Here is a 20,165-nt window from a genome sequence, read left to right on the forward strand (position 1 = left end):
TTCTTTATTTTTTGTCTTGTAGAAATTTTCGAAGAATTCGAATGCGATTAGGGGAACTTTCGCGTAGGATGATTCGAATTTGATACAGAGAAGGAATTCGTCTCGATCGATTTAAGCTTGTTCCACGCTGATCCAGGATTAATGCTTCTCCTCCAAGACGATCCCGTACACGACGAATTTCTCGCGAAATTCGTGGATGATCCATTTGTTATGACGTAGGATAGAGCAATCTGCCAAATAATTTCCCCATTAGTCGGTTAATTTGGATCGCGCCGACAAACATTCCAGGCTGCGTGGAATTTGCATGCTGCTCGTGTGAAATCTATTTCGACGTTCTTGAATTGCCAACCACCCTTTGAAAGGTTTATGTAGAAAGCTCTTCGCGCGTTTGTTTCTCGCGGACGTTTAGCGACTGCGAATACCTAGTTGCAAATCGTTTTCATTTAATCAGTCGAAGAAAAATCTGGCTGAAATGAATGGTAATCTATCGTGTTCTCCGATAGTTTCCAATTTTACATTTTACTCTTGAACCGTCTAAACGAAAAGACTTAAGTTGAAAAAAAGTGACGAGAAGCGATTCACCGGGCAGACATCGATTCGTCGCGATGATGGTCGTTCGAAAATGGAATCTCGTTGCAATTTTAACGCGATATCGACCGAGTCCGAACGCAGAACAATAGAACGCGTACGAGACCAGCCTGAAGCATTGCCTAGAAAGGTTCCTCTCGGTAACAATTTTCTCTTCTTCCCCCTCGTCTTCGTCGCCCTTTTTTCCACCTACTCGAACGCTCTATCCTTCTACATCAATCTTCCTCTCTCTATCCTCGCTAACGGTATCCATAATCTTCTTTGTCGTTCTATTCTACTTTGTCTTTTCTCTTCTACGTTTCCTTCCTCTTTTTCGATGCGTCCACCCTTCTCTTTTAGTCTGTCGGTTCTCTGTGCTCGGCTACTGCGACTCTCTTTGCGCGATTCTTCTCCGTTATTCTCCACCCCTTTGCCCGGTCTCCGCGTATGTTTCAACGATACAGAGAATCCTCCCCTGTGTTTCTGTCGTCGGCTCGGTTCACGGTGGACCCGCTAACTGAGCATAATAAAGCGATCCATCCAGCCCTCGTATCTGCCTATTTATCTTGCTCAGCCGGCTTTTTCCGAGGACGTAGCCGGCAGACAATCAGGTAGCCGCGTGATAATGATACACGCAACAAGGACGAAGTTGAGCTTACACGTGTAACAACTCTTTCCCGGCTAGCTATTGGTTCGGCTGGTTAAAAGCTCCCCGGCTCGGGGGAAAAAGAAACGACGCGATTTGAAAGCGAGAAAATAGCGGCCGTCGGAGAAGGAACGACTCTAAAACGTACGGAGAACGGGGCAAAACGCGAGATAAAAACCGGCCCTTGGAAAAGAAAGGAACGCGAAGTCGGTGGAGAAAGGGAGAAGGAAACGGGTGGTGGAAAAATAAAAGTAGGTGAGGGAACGAAGGAATAGAGAGAGAGAGAGAGAGAGAGAGAGAGAGAGAGAGAGAGGAAGAAATCCACCGATACGGAGGAAAAGGGAGAAACCGGGTGAAAGAGTCTGGTAGGAATCCATTAACGAGTGCCGTTTTCATACCTCTTCTATGCCATCGCTCTCTCTCTCTCTCTCTTTCTTTCTCGTTTTCGTTCTCGTTCTCCAGTTGCCCCCGCCTCCCTTACCTCGTCTCTTTTGCTGTCTGAAAGAGCACCTACCAGCACAATAGATCGTTCATTACCGATACCGGGTGCCGGTACGACGCAGACCCAGCCGAAAGTAGAAAGATAATAATGCGAGAAAGGAAGAGCGTGGAAGGCGCGAGTTCTCGTCGCGGCTGTATGCCACCCCTCCGCGAGTATCTCCCAACGACGCTTTAAGTGCTAAATGGAAAATGTATCGCGGACATCCCTTCTAACTATACCCGTCAATTTTCTTCTCTTCTCTCTAACGAGCATCCATGAAACCTTTCCTCGCGAATTAGCGAGAATTCCGCGTCCTAGGTCGTTGTCCATGAGGGCAGTACTTTTAACCGAAAATCTTGCAAACATCGTGCTAATAACGGTTTTAAAAGATTCTTCGCTTTTTAGAAGCTTAATGAGTCGTTTTGCTTCTGTTTCAGCAACGCAACGGAGCCGTGAACAGTCCCGGTAGTGACAGGACAGACAGGATACAGCCGCGTCCACCGATGGCGGCCGCGAGCTTTCCGCCAAACTTCTCGAACGTCGGCATATTGGAGAACTGGTAAGTGATTGTGTCACAGCTTGTCACGCTTTCGAATTATTACTAGAAGCCTCTTAAAAGTCTCGAAAGCTTCGTTAAGACTAGAGGTTGCCACGAGGCTAGAGCAGAAATTCGTGCAGGCGCCTCGATACCATTTTCTTCTCTCAATTTTTTCCAAATTGCGAAATTTAGGTTAATCCGTTGATAGAAAATTGACAGGAAATAAATGGTCGAACGATTATATCAAAGATTTAAATAGTAAGTTCGCGCCGCTTATCTCTTCAGTATTTGTAAGCTTTCAACTTTCGTATTATTTTCATTTTCCTTAAATTACCAAATCGATATGAAACCTTTAGAACTTTAATAAATGCCTTTTAAATCGATAAACCGTTTCTTTCATTTGATTCGTTATGAATTTTATATTTTCGCGTCTACTCAACTAACGATATCCACCAATGGCGCCACGCTGTTGGAGTTAACTATTCGTGCACGATAAATTATTTACTTTACTTTTCACGTATTCGATTATCGAATTTTCTTACAGGATAACGCAATTGGACAATGGCGAAAAATCACGATACGTGAATTTATTTCTCTAAAACGGCATCTGTAGACTAAATTTCATTGCATAAGATTAATCGTCTCGCACGTTTATCGTTTCGTGCCCATAAAACAGCCAAAGAGTGCATATATACACATCGCAGCACGAGTATATCGAACGACCTAATATTTCCACTGTAGTTAACAGGGGATAATAACCGAGGCGGCTGCACGCGCTACCAACGTCTAACCGAACCCGTAGTGTCCCATTGAAAGCTTCGTTTGAGCATTAAATATCTATTCGTAGTGCATGCTGTTTGTGTGTGACACAAGCGTCAATTAGAATCAACAAAGACGTACATGTTCGCGATGGAATACTTCGCTCGTCGAAAGTCTCTTCGTGCCGCGTCCTTCGCCGATACTTCTTTACGCTCGTTACGCTTTTCGATAACGATTACGTTTCGCGCTTTGAATGGAACGTTGATCTCGAAAATTTGAAACTTGCGAAATTCTGGTTAGGTGTGTTCGACTCTGAAGGAGGCTTCGCAATCAACTTTGCCGTGGTTTCTTGATTAAATATCGCAAAGTGGATTAGACGCGGCGCTTTTTAAATGAGATCTTCTCGTCTTAACACTGAGACTACCGAGGGCTGAAATAAAAGCGAATAAACAAGATTTTATCCATATACTTGAGAAAGAATCGGTCGAATTCAGAAAAGTACATCGTCGCGAATAGAAATTTCCGTCGACAATTATTAATTTAAAAGTTTGTAAATACATCGTGATAGTTCTAGCGCCTGTTGAGTTGTAGAAAGGATTATGAATCGTCTATGTTCTCGCGCGTGTTAAAAAAAGCGGCAGAGGATAATATTATGGGAATAATACTCGAGTATTCGCGTTTAAATCAAAATTTAAACGATTCGTCTTGGCGTGCTACTTTTGAACAGCGGCCATTGTCAACCAAATCCGCACATCGCGAAGACTGAATCCACCTTAAAAGTCGTCTGGCGCACGGAGAAAGGACGAAAGCGTCAGAGGAGGCATAATGGGACAAAGAAAGCGGCAACGGGCCATTGTTGCGTGCAACGAAAAGCCCGAAATATACTTCAAAGAAAACGAAATACATTCGAAGCGCGGTTATTGGTACGGTGAATTTCAGATTTCAACGAGCTTGCGGGTATCCCGCAGCCTTTCTATGAAAGTGTTTTAACTCTTGCAGAAAGGCTGTAGGATACCCGCAAGCTCGCTGAAATCTGAGATTCGCCGTACCAGTGCTCCGAATGTATTTCGAGTTAAAACACTTTGGAGACTTCTCATGACGATAACCGTCGTTGAGATCCTTTCGTCATAAGTTGAACGCGTCGCTGGCTCTCCGTGCTTGCTCCTTGTCAAGGTAATTCAGAAGCAATTCCATTAGAAGATGAAACAACGAGAGATCGGCGAGCAGATTTCTCGAGTGTTATTAATGGTCCCGGTGTGCACCGACGACGGAATTGCCGTGACGCGTTCGCACTCTCGCTGTTGATATCGCGAACAAAGTGACGCGGACAATACATGATTGTCGTTAACCTTCAGACAACGTGACATAGGCGAAAGGTCAGACGAATCGCGTAGGTTTGGTCAGGGTAGCTAAAAAGTAGGTCTACTCTCTCGCGCACAGTTCTGATTAAAACTTAGAAGAAGGGAGGGGAGCACGTTGTAATTTTACAGCCGGGACCGTCCCTTTTTTTCGCGCTCCGTCGACAGTCAGGAAGTCGCGATTAACTCTTTCTTCGCGGACTTCCTTTATTACCGAGCGAAGGGCACGGAGATTCCGTGGATCGAACGAGGGAAAGATAATTGAGCTTTGTGAGCTAATCGACTTGCCCTGTTTACTACGACCCACTCGTCGTATTAATGGCGCCCATGACTTAAGCTCTCTATGATCGGTTACTTTCGTTAGATTCGAGCTAAACGAAACCACACGTTGGTTTCTTCTGGACTACCCACACGACTGAATTACATCAAAATTGCACAGCAGAATCGTTAACGTTAATGCAATCGATGGGTATGAGTGATGTACGAAGAACGCGAGGAGTACACAATGGCGATCTAAGTATTTCTCTCGTTTTCCAACATGCAACGTTCCTTTATTTCTCTAAAGCTATTAATTCAATAGGAGCTCCGAGTGTGCCGAGGCTTATACCTATTACTGCAAATCAACGAAAATATCCGCTACCGGCTCTCTACAACTACCAAGGAGTTGGCGAGTTGGCTAAATCGCGGTGTCAGCTTTTCATTGTATCATTCACCGCTGGGTATTCAGATCCTACGGTTGATTGTTCTAACGCTTAGTCGAAATAATTTCATAGAGGAATTAAACAGATAGAGGTGTAAGATTTTACGAGTATTTTCTCGAATTATATCAAGTTTCGGGTTCTTTATATTCTGATCACGTCACGAGGACGATGGATATTTTTCTTGATCGTTCTCTTTGTGCGTGAGCGCAATTATTTCTAAAATTCGACACGGGAGATCAGGCATCGATCATTCGGGAAGAGATTAATGGCGTTCGTCCCAAGGAAAGGCGTGCGCGCTATCTGCTCCGATAATTCGGATTGGATTCGATGGTTATTCCTACCATAATTCCCTGTTAAGCGAATATAATAATGGTGCAATTAGCCGTAATTAAACGTATGTCGAGGAACGCGTGACTAGACATGAGTTTGTTAAGTTGGCGCACACCTGTGACGCTTACTATTTTTAATGATTCATTGAAGTAGGAAGAAGATGTTCCAAGTGACGGGCGTCATCGGGTTGACTGGCGTGAGGTTAATTTATTTCATGAGAGAAACACACGTACAGTGTCAGGTGCAGGGACACCCACGCAGTGTAAATTCGGCGACTGGAATAACGTGGGTGGCGTTCTGACTTAGCTAATGCCAACCAGAACCGTAGCCTATTGTCGTTGGCTATTTAACAGCGTTAAAAAAGGATTTGAAAGTGTAAAGAGTTAGAGACAGGGATCAGAATCGTCTGATCGTCGTGGATCATAGAAGCGATGCGTTTTAATACGTTTTAAAAATTGGCGCTATGTGAAATAGAGACGAACTGATGAATTCGAAATTACTGGAGATCCTTCGAATTTTTTGAAACCGAATGGTTAGGAACCGCTCGTCGTATATTCTATTTGCACGCGATATGATCGGTGAATACTCCGCGGCGTTTCTACGTCACGCTGCCATTATCGTGAATATTGGAGGATGCGCGCGACCGTAATCCTTCAGAAGCGGCTCAGCTTTCGCAAATGGAGCGTTCGCGGCTATAACGATAGGCTTTGCCGATGCTTTCAAGATATGGGACACCGGCTGCTTTTCCACGACTTCGCTAATTTAGTGGGAAATCCAGTCATACCGCAACCGATACGACGAATTTAGTCGAGAAACTCTGACAAATCGTCGCGTCACGAGAATATAAGCTTAAAAGTGAGTTGCCCGGCGGCATAAAACTCGCGGCACACGGTCAATTAGACTACAGCGAAAGGATTAATAACATAATAGCTTAGCGTTAAAAAGAACGCTGACTCGAGAATGATAATCGAAAGGTAAATGCGAGGTTCGAATATTTTTTTAGCGTCGAGAGACGAATGAAAAAATTTCCAATAGTTGGACGTAGATGAGCAGAGGCTGTCTGTGCCGCCCCACGTTTTAATTACACTTCGCACGAATTTCGACGAAATACCCGAGGAGCTGGCTCGCAATTTTGTGCCGCGTAACAGTAAGGAATAAAATAGCGAGGAGGTTTGAACGGTGGAGAGATCCGTTGACCTAAAATATGCGGCGATACAGCGCGGCAAATGCGCCGGGAAGATTCCTCGATAAACCCGTAACACATATCGAACTATATCCCCGCGGCCCGGGTATTTTGTGTTACGTGTATCGTAACTAATATGCCGCGTTCGAAACGTTCGCCGCAAAATGTGAAAAATTCCGAACCTTCGAATATTTTCAAGCTCATACTACTGATGTACAGCGGCGGACACTGGCCTCTGATACGCCGACTATTAATACGAGTATTAATCGACCCATGTGCCAACTGCGCCGTGAATCTCCAGCTTTTATTTTAGACTGCCGCTACATTTTCGTAGCCAGGATGCGTTCGCTTCAATCTCGTCTCGTTCCACTAGCAAACTTTCCATACTAAAGTTAGACCGTCAACGCGATGTTAGATCACGATAAACGCACGGAATAAGTATTTCAGCCTCGACGACATATTTTTAATCAAGAAGCCCTTTGAAAGAAGTGCATGTAGGATAAGACGGTGGATCGAGTGAATCTAGTTGGAAGTTTCAGTTCCAACTATTTAATATCAGTTGGGGTTATTTTATCTAAGTTAATATCAGAGTGTTATCTTATCTGTAGATTCTATGATCTCGAGATTCTCGTATAAAACAGTTTCTAAGAGTCCTAATAATTGCGAACAGGATCGTATTTACCATAAATCTACAGACCTTTTTTCCAGAAAGGTCCTCAACTTCTTTTTCCGAATAATCATTAGGTTTTCTAGGAGAAAGATGCTCCGATGCGGAACGACTTCTCGCGGAATCGCGTGTCGATCTAGATTCCGATTCCCGTAATTATAATTATCGCGTGCAGGTCGCGAGGGCACTTCAACAAAAGGGAATTTCTTTCGTTTCAATTACGTTCGAGATAACAAGGTGATGCTTGCATCGGATCGATTGCGGAATAACGAAATTAATTATATCGTAATTGCGGTGTACAAGTTATATGTCAATAATAAGCGAGGGAAATCGCTAATGGATCATAGACTATTGCAATTATTTCATATATTTTATATCACGTTGCTTTTGATTCCAGAGTATTTATCATCGTAACACTGGATGAAACAGCATGAAGAGAAAACGCGAAACATCAATGATACTCACCAATGAAAAACACACAAATTCATCGTGGCGAAATGGGCCACTGTTTACGAAACCATGATTCTTCCAGTCCCGAGAGAGTTGTAAAAGCAGTTTGCAGCCTTGTAATAGCGGTTCCTCTCGTTGAGACGCAGTTGCTTAGTACACTGCCACGATTTTACTCGAGAAAACAGACGATACTGAATTGTAAAAGTCACAGTTCCCCTTCTTTTCAACGGTAAAGACTCGACGTTAGAAAAATTATAAGATCGAACTGTAACATTTGTCGGTTCATCGATCTCAATTTTATCGGACAGAACGATATTTCAATTGCGATTGTTTTCCTCAAATTATTTAAAATTAAACGAAACACGGAGAAATTTGATTTGGAGAAATATTGTTCTTCGTTGGCTGAGATAATTAAAAATTGAATGCTTTAACAATTTTTGATTGGATTTCTGCGAATCGAAGTGAAACAATTTCCATCTGAGAATCCCTAACATAAGCATTCTCTTATTGTTGCAGACACTACGACACAAAAGTTAACGAATTCTCAGTTCTTTTTTTTTTTTTTTACAAAAGCTTTGGTCGTTCTCAAGATTCAGACTTCGTGATTCGACTTTATTTTGTCTCTCGTTGAAGTACCAAACTCGATGACGTTAAGAAGAGTAGAAGAATTCGATTAGAAACAAATGAAAAATCCGTGAGAAAATTATCGAGAAATATTCGCAAAAAGGAAAAGCTAAAAGTTAACGAAACTCGAAGTCGGCGAATGCCAGGTATCTTGAGACTTGGCGTTACGCTCGAATTAACGTCTACACGGATGGCTTCCTTTCTCTGCGTGATCCTCGTTCCTCTCCGTTTACCGCGGAAATGCGAGTTTAAAGAGTGCATTCGTCCCATCAAGTTGACTATAAATAGACGGCCAACAGACGTTTTACCGATAACACGCTATCCTTTCGATGTCTTTCTTTCGTCCGCTAAACTGTAATACGTTCATCGTTTACGAATAAATCACCGAGAAAATATAATAGAAAGAAAATGGCAGAGAAACGTAAATTACATCAGGTAGAATTGAATCTTGCTCGCAAACGTCTTTGTATCGATTATTCGGCCTCACGTTACGTCCAATCTTCTTAGCTACCGACATAAACGCCAGAAAATCAACAAAAATGGAGTTATCGTACCTTTCTCCGTATGATCCCCGATTACAATTAATCCTATCAAGATGATCTTTTTCGCTGTAATTTCTAACGCGATCTTACGCTTCGATAAATCTCACTGGTACCAGAAAAATTATATTATGGTAACTAGCAATCTCGCTTAGGGCGGATTGTCCTGTTAGTCTCGTAAGGGTTGAACCAGTACGACGAAAACGAAACACGTATACGTATACATATAATGGTATTTCGATCTTGACAAAAATCTATATTGATTACTTCAAACACCTCTATCCGTTTCTAAAAATTGTAGTAAAGTGAAAATTGAAACCTGTCATTTTGACAGATTTAGCGATTCTACTTCTTTTCCCCGACGTCCGATTCTGACCGTAAGTCAAACCTCTCGGCCACCTTCCTAATTCCGATTTTTCTTGGAACCTACTCCCGGCGAGGCCACGACTCGACGATTCTTCGATCGGAATGACCCCGGGGCTGTCGATACTGGTTCCGGTGTCCGATAAGGGTAACGAAGACCCGTACTTTTGTCGTACGAGGAGAATACTACTTTCTCGCTCTTCCCTCTCGTTTTCCTTTTCCTTCCTCCTTCGCTCGGCCTATTCTTTCTTCTCTGCCTATTTCCTTTTCCTCCGCCTATCCCTCCTACCCATCGCTCACCCCCTCGTTCCTCCATTGCCGCTCTCTCTCCACTCTCTTTTTCTCTGTCCCCGTTCCTCCGTCCCTGCGTCTGTATGCCTCCTCGAATCGATACGGCATCAAGCTCGAAACAGGGCTGGAGAGTCGATGGTACGACAAGGTTTTGGTAACGATCTCGCCGTCTGATATACCTGCCAGGATATCCTACGAATCGACACGGGCTCGGTTTCGCGCGTTTCCACGACCTTACCCGACATCTCCGATCTCTCTCTCTCTCTCTCTCTCTCTCTCTCTCTCTTCCTCTCGATCCTCACGTGATTCTATTTCAGAGCGTAACACATTCATTGTCCAGAGTTTACAAAGTCTTAGATATTAATATACCCGAAACAAGAAAGTTACAAGAGCTAGAGGATCGATTTTAGTAACGAATTCGTATAGCAGTTTCTTCGAGCCGAACTTTCTTATTTAGCCGGTGAAATGTCGGGGGTTTGGGTGAACTAGGGGTTGGGCGTGGTGGATGCAAACAGCGAATGGTAAACAGTAAATCGCGAAATGGCGGGAGGGATAGAAATCGTTCTCGCGCACGCATTCTCGTCACGATGTGCACCGGCTGGCACGGCGCACCAGACACAAGCCGTACTTTACTACTTACAGCCCCTGCCCCTCGTTCCATCCGTTTCCTTCATCCCTCCTACCCCCATCGAACGCATACTTAACCCATTTCTGCGCGGGATGCCGCAAAATCAAGATTTCCTTCGTTTCCTCCCCACTCGTCAATCGATCGGTTGCTCGATCGATCGAATATAAATTATTTTATTTAACACTCGCGACCCGAGAGTCGTGCAAGCGACCCCGCTTCTTGCAGTTTATAGACCGTTGCCATTTTGTTTCGTACTTATAGACCGCTTTCGTGGATAATGTAGCGACTAGGCAAGCCTTTTGTTTCTTTAATTGCCCTTCGTTTTAAACGACATTATACAACGCAATTTAGGAGCGAACTGAGTGCGCTTGTTTTCGCTCATTTCGTCGAAAAAGCTAGCTTAATCTCATCATCCCCGTGGCCGAAAACAATGTCCGCCGGAGCCACTGAAGAACGAAATACGAGACAGCCAATAAGATTCTCAGCTTCTCGCGGTAATTGCGATCGCTGTCTTCGAAATGAGCCTGAATAGACGAGATTTGTTAAATTTCTGCCGACGTGATAAGGAGAGAAAAACGGCCATCGAAAGAAAAGGGCATGTATCATAGTTGATGGTTGGTCTTTTTCACCCTTTCCGTTTCTAAGTGTGTATGCTAGTAAATGATAACGATACCGCACTATACGGGATCAAGTTGTAACCTGAAGTGGAAGCACGGAAAGTTCCCACGACTGTTATTGTTATTGTTGCCGATTTCTGGAATAAACTGCCAGACATAGGTTCACGGAAAATTGAACTTTTTTGGAATTAAGGAAACGATAATTCCGTTGCGATAATCTTCGTTATGTACATATATAGTAGATATGCCTAAACTAAGAGGATACGGAGATCTCCAGATTTTTGCTCCATAAACTCGTATTCTTATTAAAATAAGAATGGTACTCGTATGACTACAAGTACATAGTATCATGTGCAGTCTTAAATTAGTCACGTGAGACATTCTTTCAAAAATTTCGTGTAGCGCACGATTTCATTTTCCCCATTCAACGAGGCATAGGGAAGAAAATATATTCCATAGTTCGTCACGAGGAAATGTCGCTTGAAACTTGTACGAGATGAAATACGATATTCTCCCTTTATGGGACCCTGTAGTCTCAGGGTTTACATAGAACAATGTAATCCCGCATCGTGTTTCTTGGATGAATAACACGTTTCACGCGAATCATGGCTAGTTTCCATACTTAGAAAATCGGGTTAGCGAAATATGTACTCTTATGATCTACAACTTCTTTGCCCTCTTTTCCTCGGCATCACTCTGAAGTACCTGAGCTTGTCAATTTTCACTATTAAAACGAAAGTATTACTTCCGTTCGGATCATATACTTTCTCGCGTCCTTTTTTTCTCTTGCAGCAGATTCGTTGCTTACTTTTCTCTCGGACAATGTTTCGGCTTCACCAGGGACGAGATGGAAACGCCGTTGGAGCTAGCCAGTTTACGCGCGGCAAGTTACGAAATTTATGGCAACGACAAATTTATAGATTCAATTTCCGCGATATTTAATCGGGTCGTGTCCGAGCTCCGCTTAGAATTCAAGCAAAGCCTCTCGGTTAATCGTTCCTAGCCATTCGACCGAAGAAACGGTCTGCAACATTCGTGCCAACAACTTTTTTTCTTCTCGTGCAGGTTTAACCATGTATATATTTATTGTCCAAACGTTCGGCCATTTAAACGCTTATGTACAAACTTGCCACGATCTTTGCAAATAAAAATTACATGGATAGAATGTAACAAGTAGTAGAATTTTCTTGATTTTCTTTGACATAAAATAGTTGAAATGAGATTGCAGAATTTTCTTTTTAATGGATTTCAGTTTTTCTTCACTGAATCTTTTAACATATTTATCATATATCCAAGGTTGTTACGTACGGATGAGATACGAGCTGTTTTTCGCATGATATGCCGATTAGTAGTATCGAACACACGTTAAAAAGGAAAAAGTACGTGTTCGTGAAGGCGATAGAAATATAATAAAGAAATAAAGACCAACGTTAATTATCCGGAGCGGCGAGCATCGTCGCGATCTCGATGTATCGCGATTTTAAATTACAATATTCACGGTTTGCTTGACACATGCCGTGTATTAAGTATCTACGTGACCATCAATTAACGTCGCGAGTTAATTAGTAAGATTGAATAATTTATTCGTCGTGGCATTCGATTAGATTCAAGGTGATAAAGATACATGGAAGATTAGTGGATTGACATTAGTTTGTGCCAAATTAGACAATTTAGATGTAATGTATTTCTGTTTTTTAACTTGTTTTCTAACATTCTGTGTATCAAGTAGATTGTAGCTTTTTAAGAATTCACGGCAACGAGACTTGGTGTCGTACTAATCATCTTACGATTAGCGTAATTAATCTTCCTTGATTAGTTAAAAATCGATCATCGAGTTCCTTATCGCGTATTCATGAAAATCGGAATATTCCCGAAGAGGATCGTTGCGAACGAGTACCGCGATTCGGAGCTTTTAACGTCCTCGGGGTATCCGTTGGATAGATACAATTACAACATACTTCATTAGGTAGATCCGCGATGTTATCTCCCGAAGGAGGATCGTCGACGTGCTGCGTCGTATCGCGCAAATTCAATTTACGTAATAAAATCGCACGTCCGCGATGTCTCGGTCGAAGTCACGGGAACGAACCGAAGCGTGAGGATAGGTTTCAACCGACGACGCCAGAAGCACTACGACTGTTCTCACCCCAGCTGTCTTCCCTCCCTCGCAAAGCTTCGTGTTACCGGACGAGGAAGTCCGAGAGTACTTCCTGCGTTTTGTCTGGGCCGAACCAGCTAGAAATCGTTTGCTTCGCATCGAACATCGAACTCATTTGCCGTGCCACGTTTTATATCCTTTTCGGCGATTCTAACTGATAAATAAAAAAATATTCTTGCGTTCAATAGACATCACTCTATCGCTCTGTCGATATACCTGCGTATTACAACACTCTTCTACTCTTTACAGGAACTTTCCACTTTTTACAGGATACATTTCTTATATACACGTATTCTTACCATCTTTGAAAGAGAGCTGCTCGAGAGTTTCGACGAGCATTAATCATCGCTAATACCATCGGATAAAACAAGTTGTCGGAGAAGTTGTTCGAAGTATCGCTGCATAAAACATCATGCGCAAAACGATTCTTTAAGTAATTACACGGCCGGAAGTAAGCGTGTTTCGTCGTTTGTACGGAAATGGTATCTACTTCGCGAGATTAAAGTCACGGCGCTGTGTACTTGCGCCATTTAGATATTGCTTGGTTAGAACCCGTATCCGTGTTATTCGAATCATATTGATATTCGTAATATCCAGCCAGGGCTGATACGCGTGCCGAGTATCGAATCGAATGAAAAATACCTACAATGGGAACAATACCCTTGTTCGATCTTCATTCAGCAACTTTCGAAATAACCTAGATATACTTATATTTTTAAGCGAAAGGGACGGGAACGAAGGTCGAACTTGCCGCTGTTTTCATATTCGATGGCGAACACTCGAACGCCATCGCCTTCCTTGGCTCGATACAAAAATAAAGAATAAAGGGGAGACACGTGTGAATCATCGTACGTGGCAGAGCCGCCTCACGATAAGATTCACTGACTGTCTTTTTGTTTTGTGTCTCGATGCGACGTACAGCCGTCAAATAACGTCGGCACATTTACCTTGTGTCGAGGCACGCACGTCCAGAATCTGGCCAGCGATTTGGAGGCCGGCCAGCTAGTCCCAGATCCTGACCTGCCCTCTTGACATTCCACCGTACAATTCTCAAGCAAAGTGGCGGCGACCGAGCGAATGTACGCTACAGGGGATTGGGTTGAAGGCCTGGGAAAAATGCAACGGCAATTACAGTGACAAGTTGGGTATACCGTTCTGGGTATATATATTGTGTATATATATATATATATATATATATATATATATATATATATATATGTGTGTGTGTGTGCGAAAAAAGGTTGGAGCAGGTAATAAAAGTATATAACAGTGGGAAAAGCGTACAGTCGAACTATCCAAGAAACGTATTCAGGTATTACTTTTCCAGGTCTTCGCTTCAAACTTTGTGTTGATTGTTTATTCGACCGAACGGTACTTTTTACTATATATAGCTTTTACTCTTAGCTGGTTTTATACTCACTAGTGAAACGTGCGCGTTATTCAGTTGCATAAGTCGTACGACGTTGGCTCGTGAGATTGCCGTCTGGTCTGATGCCGATTTCCCCACGTCAAGCTCAGCGAGCCCACCTCTCTTTGTGTCAACGTGCACGTGTTAAACAACGCCCACGCGTTAACATTCTCAATCGTTTCTTCCCTCTTCGCTTCCCTCACGATTCGTGGAAACGCACCGACAGTTCTTCCGGAAAAGTGTATTGTGCTGCGTCTTCCGAGAAAATGAGCGTGCGAATAGTGGGAGTTATTGGCTTAAGACCCGGCGATACAACAGTGGGAATTTTACCCGAATATGAACTCGGTATTCCACAAAGGTACAGATTCGAACACGTTTTGAATAGTATCAAAATGCATGTCATCGAATTTCTCTGCTTCCATTGACAACTTGTACGTGAACTGTCTCCAAAAATCTAAATCACATTTTCCACATTAACGAAGCAAATTTCATTAAAAGGTTGATCCCTTTTAAACTTCATTCACCAGCTTCGCCTGATTCGCTTGATTCGCTTAACTGTATGTACTGTAACTGTAACTTAAACCTAAGTGTATTTTCGACCAATCGCGGGGAGACGCAATCGCGAAGAAACACGTCAACGGGAGTCGTAAATTCCCGTTACGATTATAATAATCGACAGCACGAGTTGATCGATCGCCTGATTTCCGTTAAGATAATAGGGGTGGTTGAGAGGGTATAACACTGCGATTAATAGGGTTATAAACTATATATTTTTAACACTTAAGTTACACCGTTGCTTATGATATACGTCGTAGACAATGATTTGGCGTATAGAGATGCGATGCACTGGCGCAATATTCGTTGGTAATCAAGCAAGGCTCTTAGAGTTTTTGTTATAGTTGACGTAGCAATAAGGGAAAAAACTAACCTGGTACTGACATGTTGACTATTCTAACGTTGAAGAATAAGTGATTTACAGTGCCGATGCTGTGTCGGAGGAAAGCTGGCGATGGGTGTGTCGAGCGCACGGGACCATCAGATTTGTTCATGACATTTTTGGTCAGGAAAATGAGGGCAGTATACATCGGTTCTGATTGGATAAACGAAGGTTGGTGAACTAGGAAGGGTCTTAGCCGCCCTCGATAGAAAGTTGCTAGTGTGAAGTGTCATGCGTGAGAAAAAATAATTTTTCTGTGTCAAGCCGTAGTAGACAATAATCTTTAGAAAGCGATTTAGGAAAACGATATTTGTTCGGTCTGAAGGACGTTAGGTAACAAATTCCTGAAATTTACGATGGGTCCTTAAGACTATTGAGTGTACGCAGTAAGGATGAGCGGCCATCTGGTTCCCACCTTGCCTGCGGTGTGTGGCCTGGTCTAGGTAGAGTGTCGCCCGACGTAACACTAAGAGTGCATTTTATATATTTAAAATGGAACCTTTTTATCGTACAGTTGTTTTTTCTAAATCTGCAGTTTCGCTCGATTCGTTTTGATAGTAAAAGCGCCCAATATAACGTTGGTAATACGATCAACGATTGGCGAGCTTCCTAGGAGAAAGGAAACGCGTGGCACATACGAACAAGCCGTCGAGAGGCAAAGTGTGTCATCAATTAGAATCCTTAATCCTTTCCGTCTCCGGCAATGTGATTCGTTGCACGAACACGAGGGCTCTCGGCGGATGAAGTGGCCCTCGTAACAGGGCTCAGAATCAAGAGAAACACAGTTCTCTCTACGTACAGTGACTGACTCGCCAGTTCGTTTACATACTTCTAGCTTCTAGCAAATGCGCGTTTATCTTTTTTTTTAGATAAATTTAGAATGCGCACATTGTCGTTGCTATGTCTAATGATCGCAAGCAACAATTCTTACTTATGCATATTTCGAAGTTTCCCTATCGAACTTTCTAAATAGTGAATTGTATTAATTAGTAGATACTTACTTTGATTCCTCGTTCCTTTGCAGTTATGAGGAGGATTAAAAACATGGAAATTATGTTGAATATAGAAAAAGGAAATAAATAGAATAGAATAATATCGTGTTTCGAAGCACACGACAAAAGTAACGAAATTCTGGTTGTCCATCGAGGGGTCTGAGGTCCTTGAATGGCTATCCCAATCGCCTGACTCAATTCCCATTGAGCACCTGTTGGGTTTATTGAAAAAGTCAGTGGTTGATTTTTACTGTGGGAAAAGGTGCAACTAAATTATACCGTATAGATAGTTGCTTACAAGATTTCCCTTAAGTTTTTGTGCTCTTTCCGATAATAAATATCAGTTTATATTTATCAAATATATAGCAAATCAATCGGAATGAATACAAATCATGCAGTCTTAAGCAAAGCTAACTCTTCGGTAGATGTCAGCGTTGTTAACAGTAAAAGTAAAAGCGATCGTTTATTTATCCCCTCGCGTTTAAATTATCGATGAATGGATTACTCTCCTCGACGAATCTTGTCAGCGAACCGCGAATAGTTGAAATTTTCTTGCAGCAGTCGAGTAACTTGAAAACCGCGTACGATTCGAAAACCGATATTCGTTGGTAAAAGCAACCGTTTAGTGGAAGTTGAGAAGCATTTAGTGAGCACCACTGCAAAGACTGGACTCCCGGCCGCCGCGGAACAGCACGAGGCGTGGAGTCTTTTAGCGAAGGGCAGAGGAATTGCGAACAGGCATTCTGTCTGTGTGCGTGCGCCTGTTTCGTAGTACGCGCCACGGCCACGTTCGCATAGGGGTGCGCTCGCTTCTCCCTCCAGGTGTCCCAACCTAACCTACCCCTACTTCGCGGTGTATCCCTTGGTTCGGCCAATTCCCCCTTCCCCGTTGTGCTCGTCGACGGCCCGTGCGGTCGGTTCTCCGTGCTAGAGATCCCTTCGCCTATCCCCTCTCTGCCTGCCACGGGTTTCCCCCACCAATAGGTCGAAGAGGCGAGCGCACAGCTGCCACACTGTGAAGTGCGAGGACTGGAGAGACGCGCAGCGACGCCGTTATCGTCTAGCCGGTCGTTTGGACTAACCTACAAAACTGTCGTGGAAAGAAGAAAGGGGGGTCGAGAGAGAAAGAAGGAAAGAAGAAAGCCGACCGTGAGAGGGAGAGGGAGAAAGAGAGTGGCCGGCGTGCGTTTCTCGTGTTTTCCGGTTCTCGCGGTGACTCGCGTCTTATCAATCGTGGGTGCTGTTACCGCGTCGAAAGCCGGTCCTCGACTCGCGCGGCTCGTCGTTCCTGTCATCACGACTCGCCGTTCCTTTCTTTCAGTTACTTCGTATGCGCAGGCAAAAGTCAGCGACAGCCTGTTCGAATACCGGCGTAACAGAGAGACCCTTTGTCTCGAAGAGTCGGCTTGTTCGAGTTGGCCGGTGTGTGCGGTTCTAATTCGCGAATATTAGCCGGTCCAGTTGCTGCGTTTTGGCGGTACTGTGATTTAGGTACCGAGAAAGGCAGCCCGTAACGCACGGTCGCGCGTCATCGTGGCCCACCGACGCGACATCCTCGTCGTTTGGTTATATTCGTATCGTCACGACCTTGAACTTGTGCGTCTATATATCGTATCGAGTGGTTGTGTGTGGTTCGTTTAACCTGTGACGTCGAGGCATAGTGCGAGGAGAAGGTAAAAGAGAAGGTACACCGAGAAGAGTCTACCGGTTGAGAACCGAACGACGACAAGGATCCTGGAAGCGACCGCGTCCAACGATGTTTCCCTATACGACATTCCCGGCAGTAGGGTAAGCAAACGACCACTAGTCCTTCGTTTTTCCTTGCGGTTCAAGTCGTTCGACGGCAATTCCCTGTCCGTTTTCTTTTTGTATGTCACATGCATGCGTGTGTATGTGTGCGCGCGCGCTTGTATGTTCACCGTACGAAAGACCTGCTTTTTCTCTGGCAGCGAATACGCGTCTCGTCCTGCTGCATCTCACACGCTTCAACCATCTCGTGTCCTGGTGTTCGCATTCCTGTTCATGTTCATTTTGATGTTCATGTTCATGTTCATGTTTATGTTCGTGTTCTTTCTCCTGTCCTTGCGTTAACCCTTTCATTCTGGACTGTTTGTTTTCGTCGTGCTCGTCTGTCATGCTCGCTTCGAATCGCTTGATAATGAGCTTCACGTACGTACACGCTGTCTGCGTATTTGATCTTGTGCCCATGCTTTATTTCGCGTAGAAAACCGGCCAGAGGAAACAAAAACGTGCGCAACTGGCATCGCGATGTGCGCGGGTGTATGTGTGCGCTCGATGTTGCACGTATGTATGTATTTCACGAATGGGAAAGAGATAGGACGTGCGGTCGTCTGTGTGCAAACAAGAGACGGAAAACGCTGGACAGAGAAACAGAAAGAGAAAGAGAGATGTATGCACGTTTCTACGGGATAGGAGGTACGCCCGAACTTCGAGCGCGTCGACGCTTTGTCCTTTCCCCCTTTGCTCCTTCTCCCTTTCTCCGTCGCACTTTCGCCCTCCCGTAGCTTCCATCCCTGTCTCTCTTTCCCCTCTTGCCTTACTCGCTCGCTCTTTCAGCCCCGATGTATGTACGGCGTGCAAACGTGTAGATACGCGCGTGTATACCTACAAGGATCGTGGCTGAGCCCTTGTTGGCTGGTTTCAGAGAAATCAATCGTGTGCAAACGAGAATAGCTGCGTTCAGACCGATTCGAAAGTTGACAAAAAAGCTCACGTGTCGAACGACGACATCGGAAATCGTTCCGCCATACTGTCTTTTCGCTCGACGGACAGCAGGAGAAAGAGAGAAAAAGACAAACAGCCTGATGGTAAACGACGCAAGGGAGAGATGTAAGAAACGTTGAAGGTTCCATTGAATCACGATTCGGATCTTGTAAATTGCGTTTCGTTTAATCAAGAGGCTCCTTGGTCGTCCTGGCAACGCAACACGCCAATTCGACGCGGCTCGCGAGGGGAAGAAAACAGAAAGCAGGGAAAGGGTGCAGGAAGTAGCGTGACACCGAGGGCCGTTATGCTTGCAGTTAGGTTAGGTGGTTGTGATTCCGATTTTCTTTAACCCGGTCGTCATGACGATGAAAAAGCAACCGACTGTGTATTTGTGTATTGACATCGCCTCGACGGTAATCGAAAGCGAGGTCCGCGACAACTTTCCAAGCGAATTTCGCCAATCGGAATGGATAATTGGTAATTAAGCTCTCGTTACGTTTCGCAATAAAATTGCCTGCATCGAATAATCACTGATTTGCCATCGACAACTACGCGGCAATAAAATTTGTCAGCTTTTTGTTACTATACAGAAGCTTCGTAAAAATGTTTATTGGTACTTCCTAGCGCATTGACGTCGACGGTATATAGGATTACATAAATCTGTGTACGTCACGTAGTATTACCGTTTTTAATACTTTTATCGGAAAAGCATGAATAATTGCATTTTTGGCTGTATTTAGCTATGTTCCATAATTAAACCTTGGTACAAACTGTCGTGTCGTATGTTTGGACGCGATACAAGTATGAACGAATTTGTTCTGGTTTCCTTAAATTACTTTGAAGGTATCGCCTTCTCGAGATTTCTGAAAATGCCAACGACAATGACAGTCTTTAAATTCCTCTCTTTTGTTGTTGATGCTACAAAAGCTCAGGATAATTGTTAGTACGTAAGTACATAATACGAAAGATATTCTTACGAGGTCGTGGAAGGAAAACGAGATGAACAGCTGCATTTGCGCGAGCAAGGCGAGAAAAATCAAGCGAGGTCGTAAATTAACGCGTTAAGTGACGATACTCATTGATCTAGCCGTACGTATTGTTGTACGTGGCCCGCATGCATGCAGACACCTGTGTCAATTTTCCATAATTAATTTCCATCATTGTTAGTAGCGCAACAATGTGTCATTGAAGAACTGGTTCT

General features: G+C 43.8%; 1 protein-coding gene across 5 annotated transcripts in view; it reads left to right on the forward strand.

The window, feature by feature from the left end:
* Nucleotides 1-20,165, forward strand: part of msi (RNA-binding protein musashi) — a 132,079-nt gene that overhangs the window by 55,216 nt on the left and 56,698 nt on the right. For 3 of the 5 annotated variants that reach the window (XM_069128532.1, XM_069128533.1, XM_069128534.1), the window contains one exon: nt 2,132-2,253. In XM_069128532.1, the coding sequence (XP_068984633.1) occupies nt 2,198-2,253 (56 nt within the window). In that variant the 5' untranslated portion in view covers nt 2,132-2,197. Of the gene's footprint in view, nt 1-2,131; nt 2,254-17,249; nt 18,026-20,165 lie in introns of those variants that run through there. The other 2 variants (XM_069128535.1, XM_069128536.1) reach the window with 2 other exon arrangements.

The sequence above is a fragment of the Bombus flavifrons genome, chromosome 15 (genome assembly GCF_040668555.2).
Source record: "Bombus flavifrons isolate JBK064 chromosome 15, iyBomFlav1_principal, whole genome shotgun sequence".
Lineage (NCBI taxonomy): Eukaryota > Metazoa > Arthropoda > Insecta > Hymenoptera > Apidae > Bombus > Bombus flavifrons.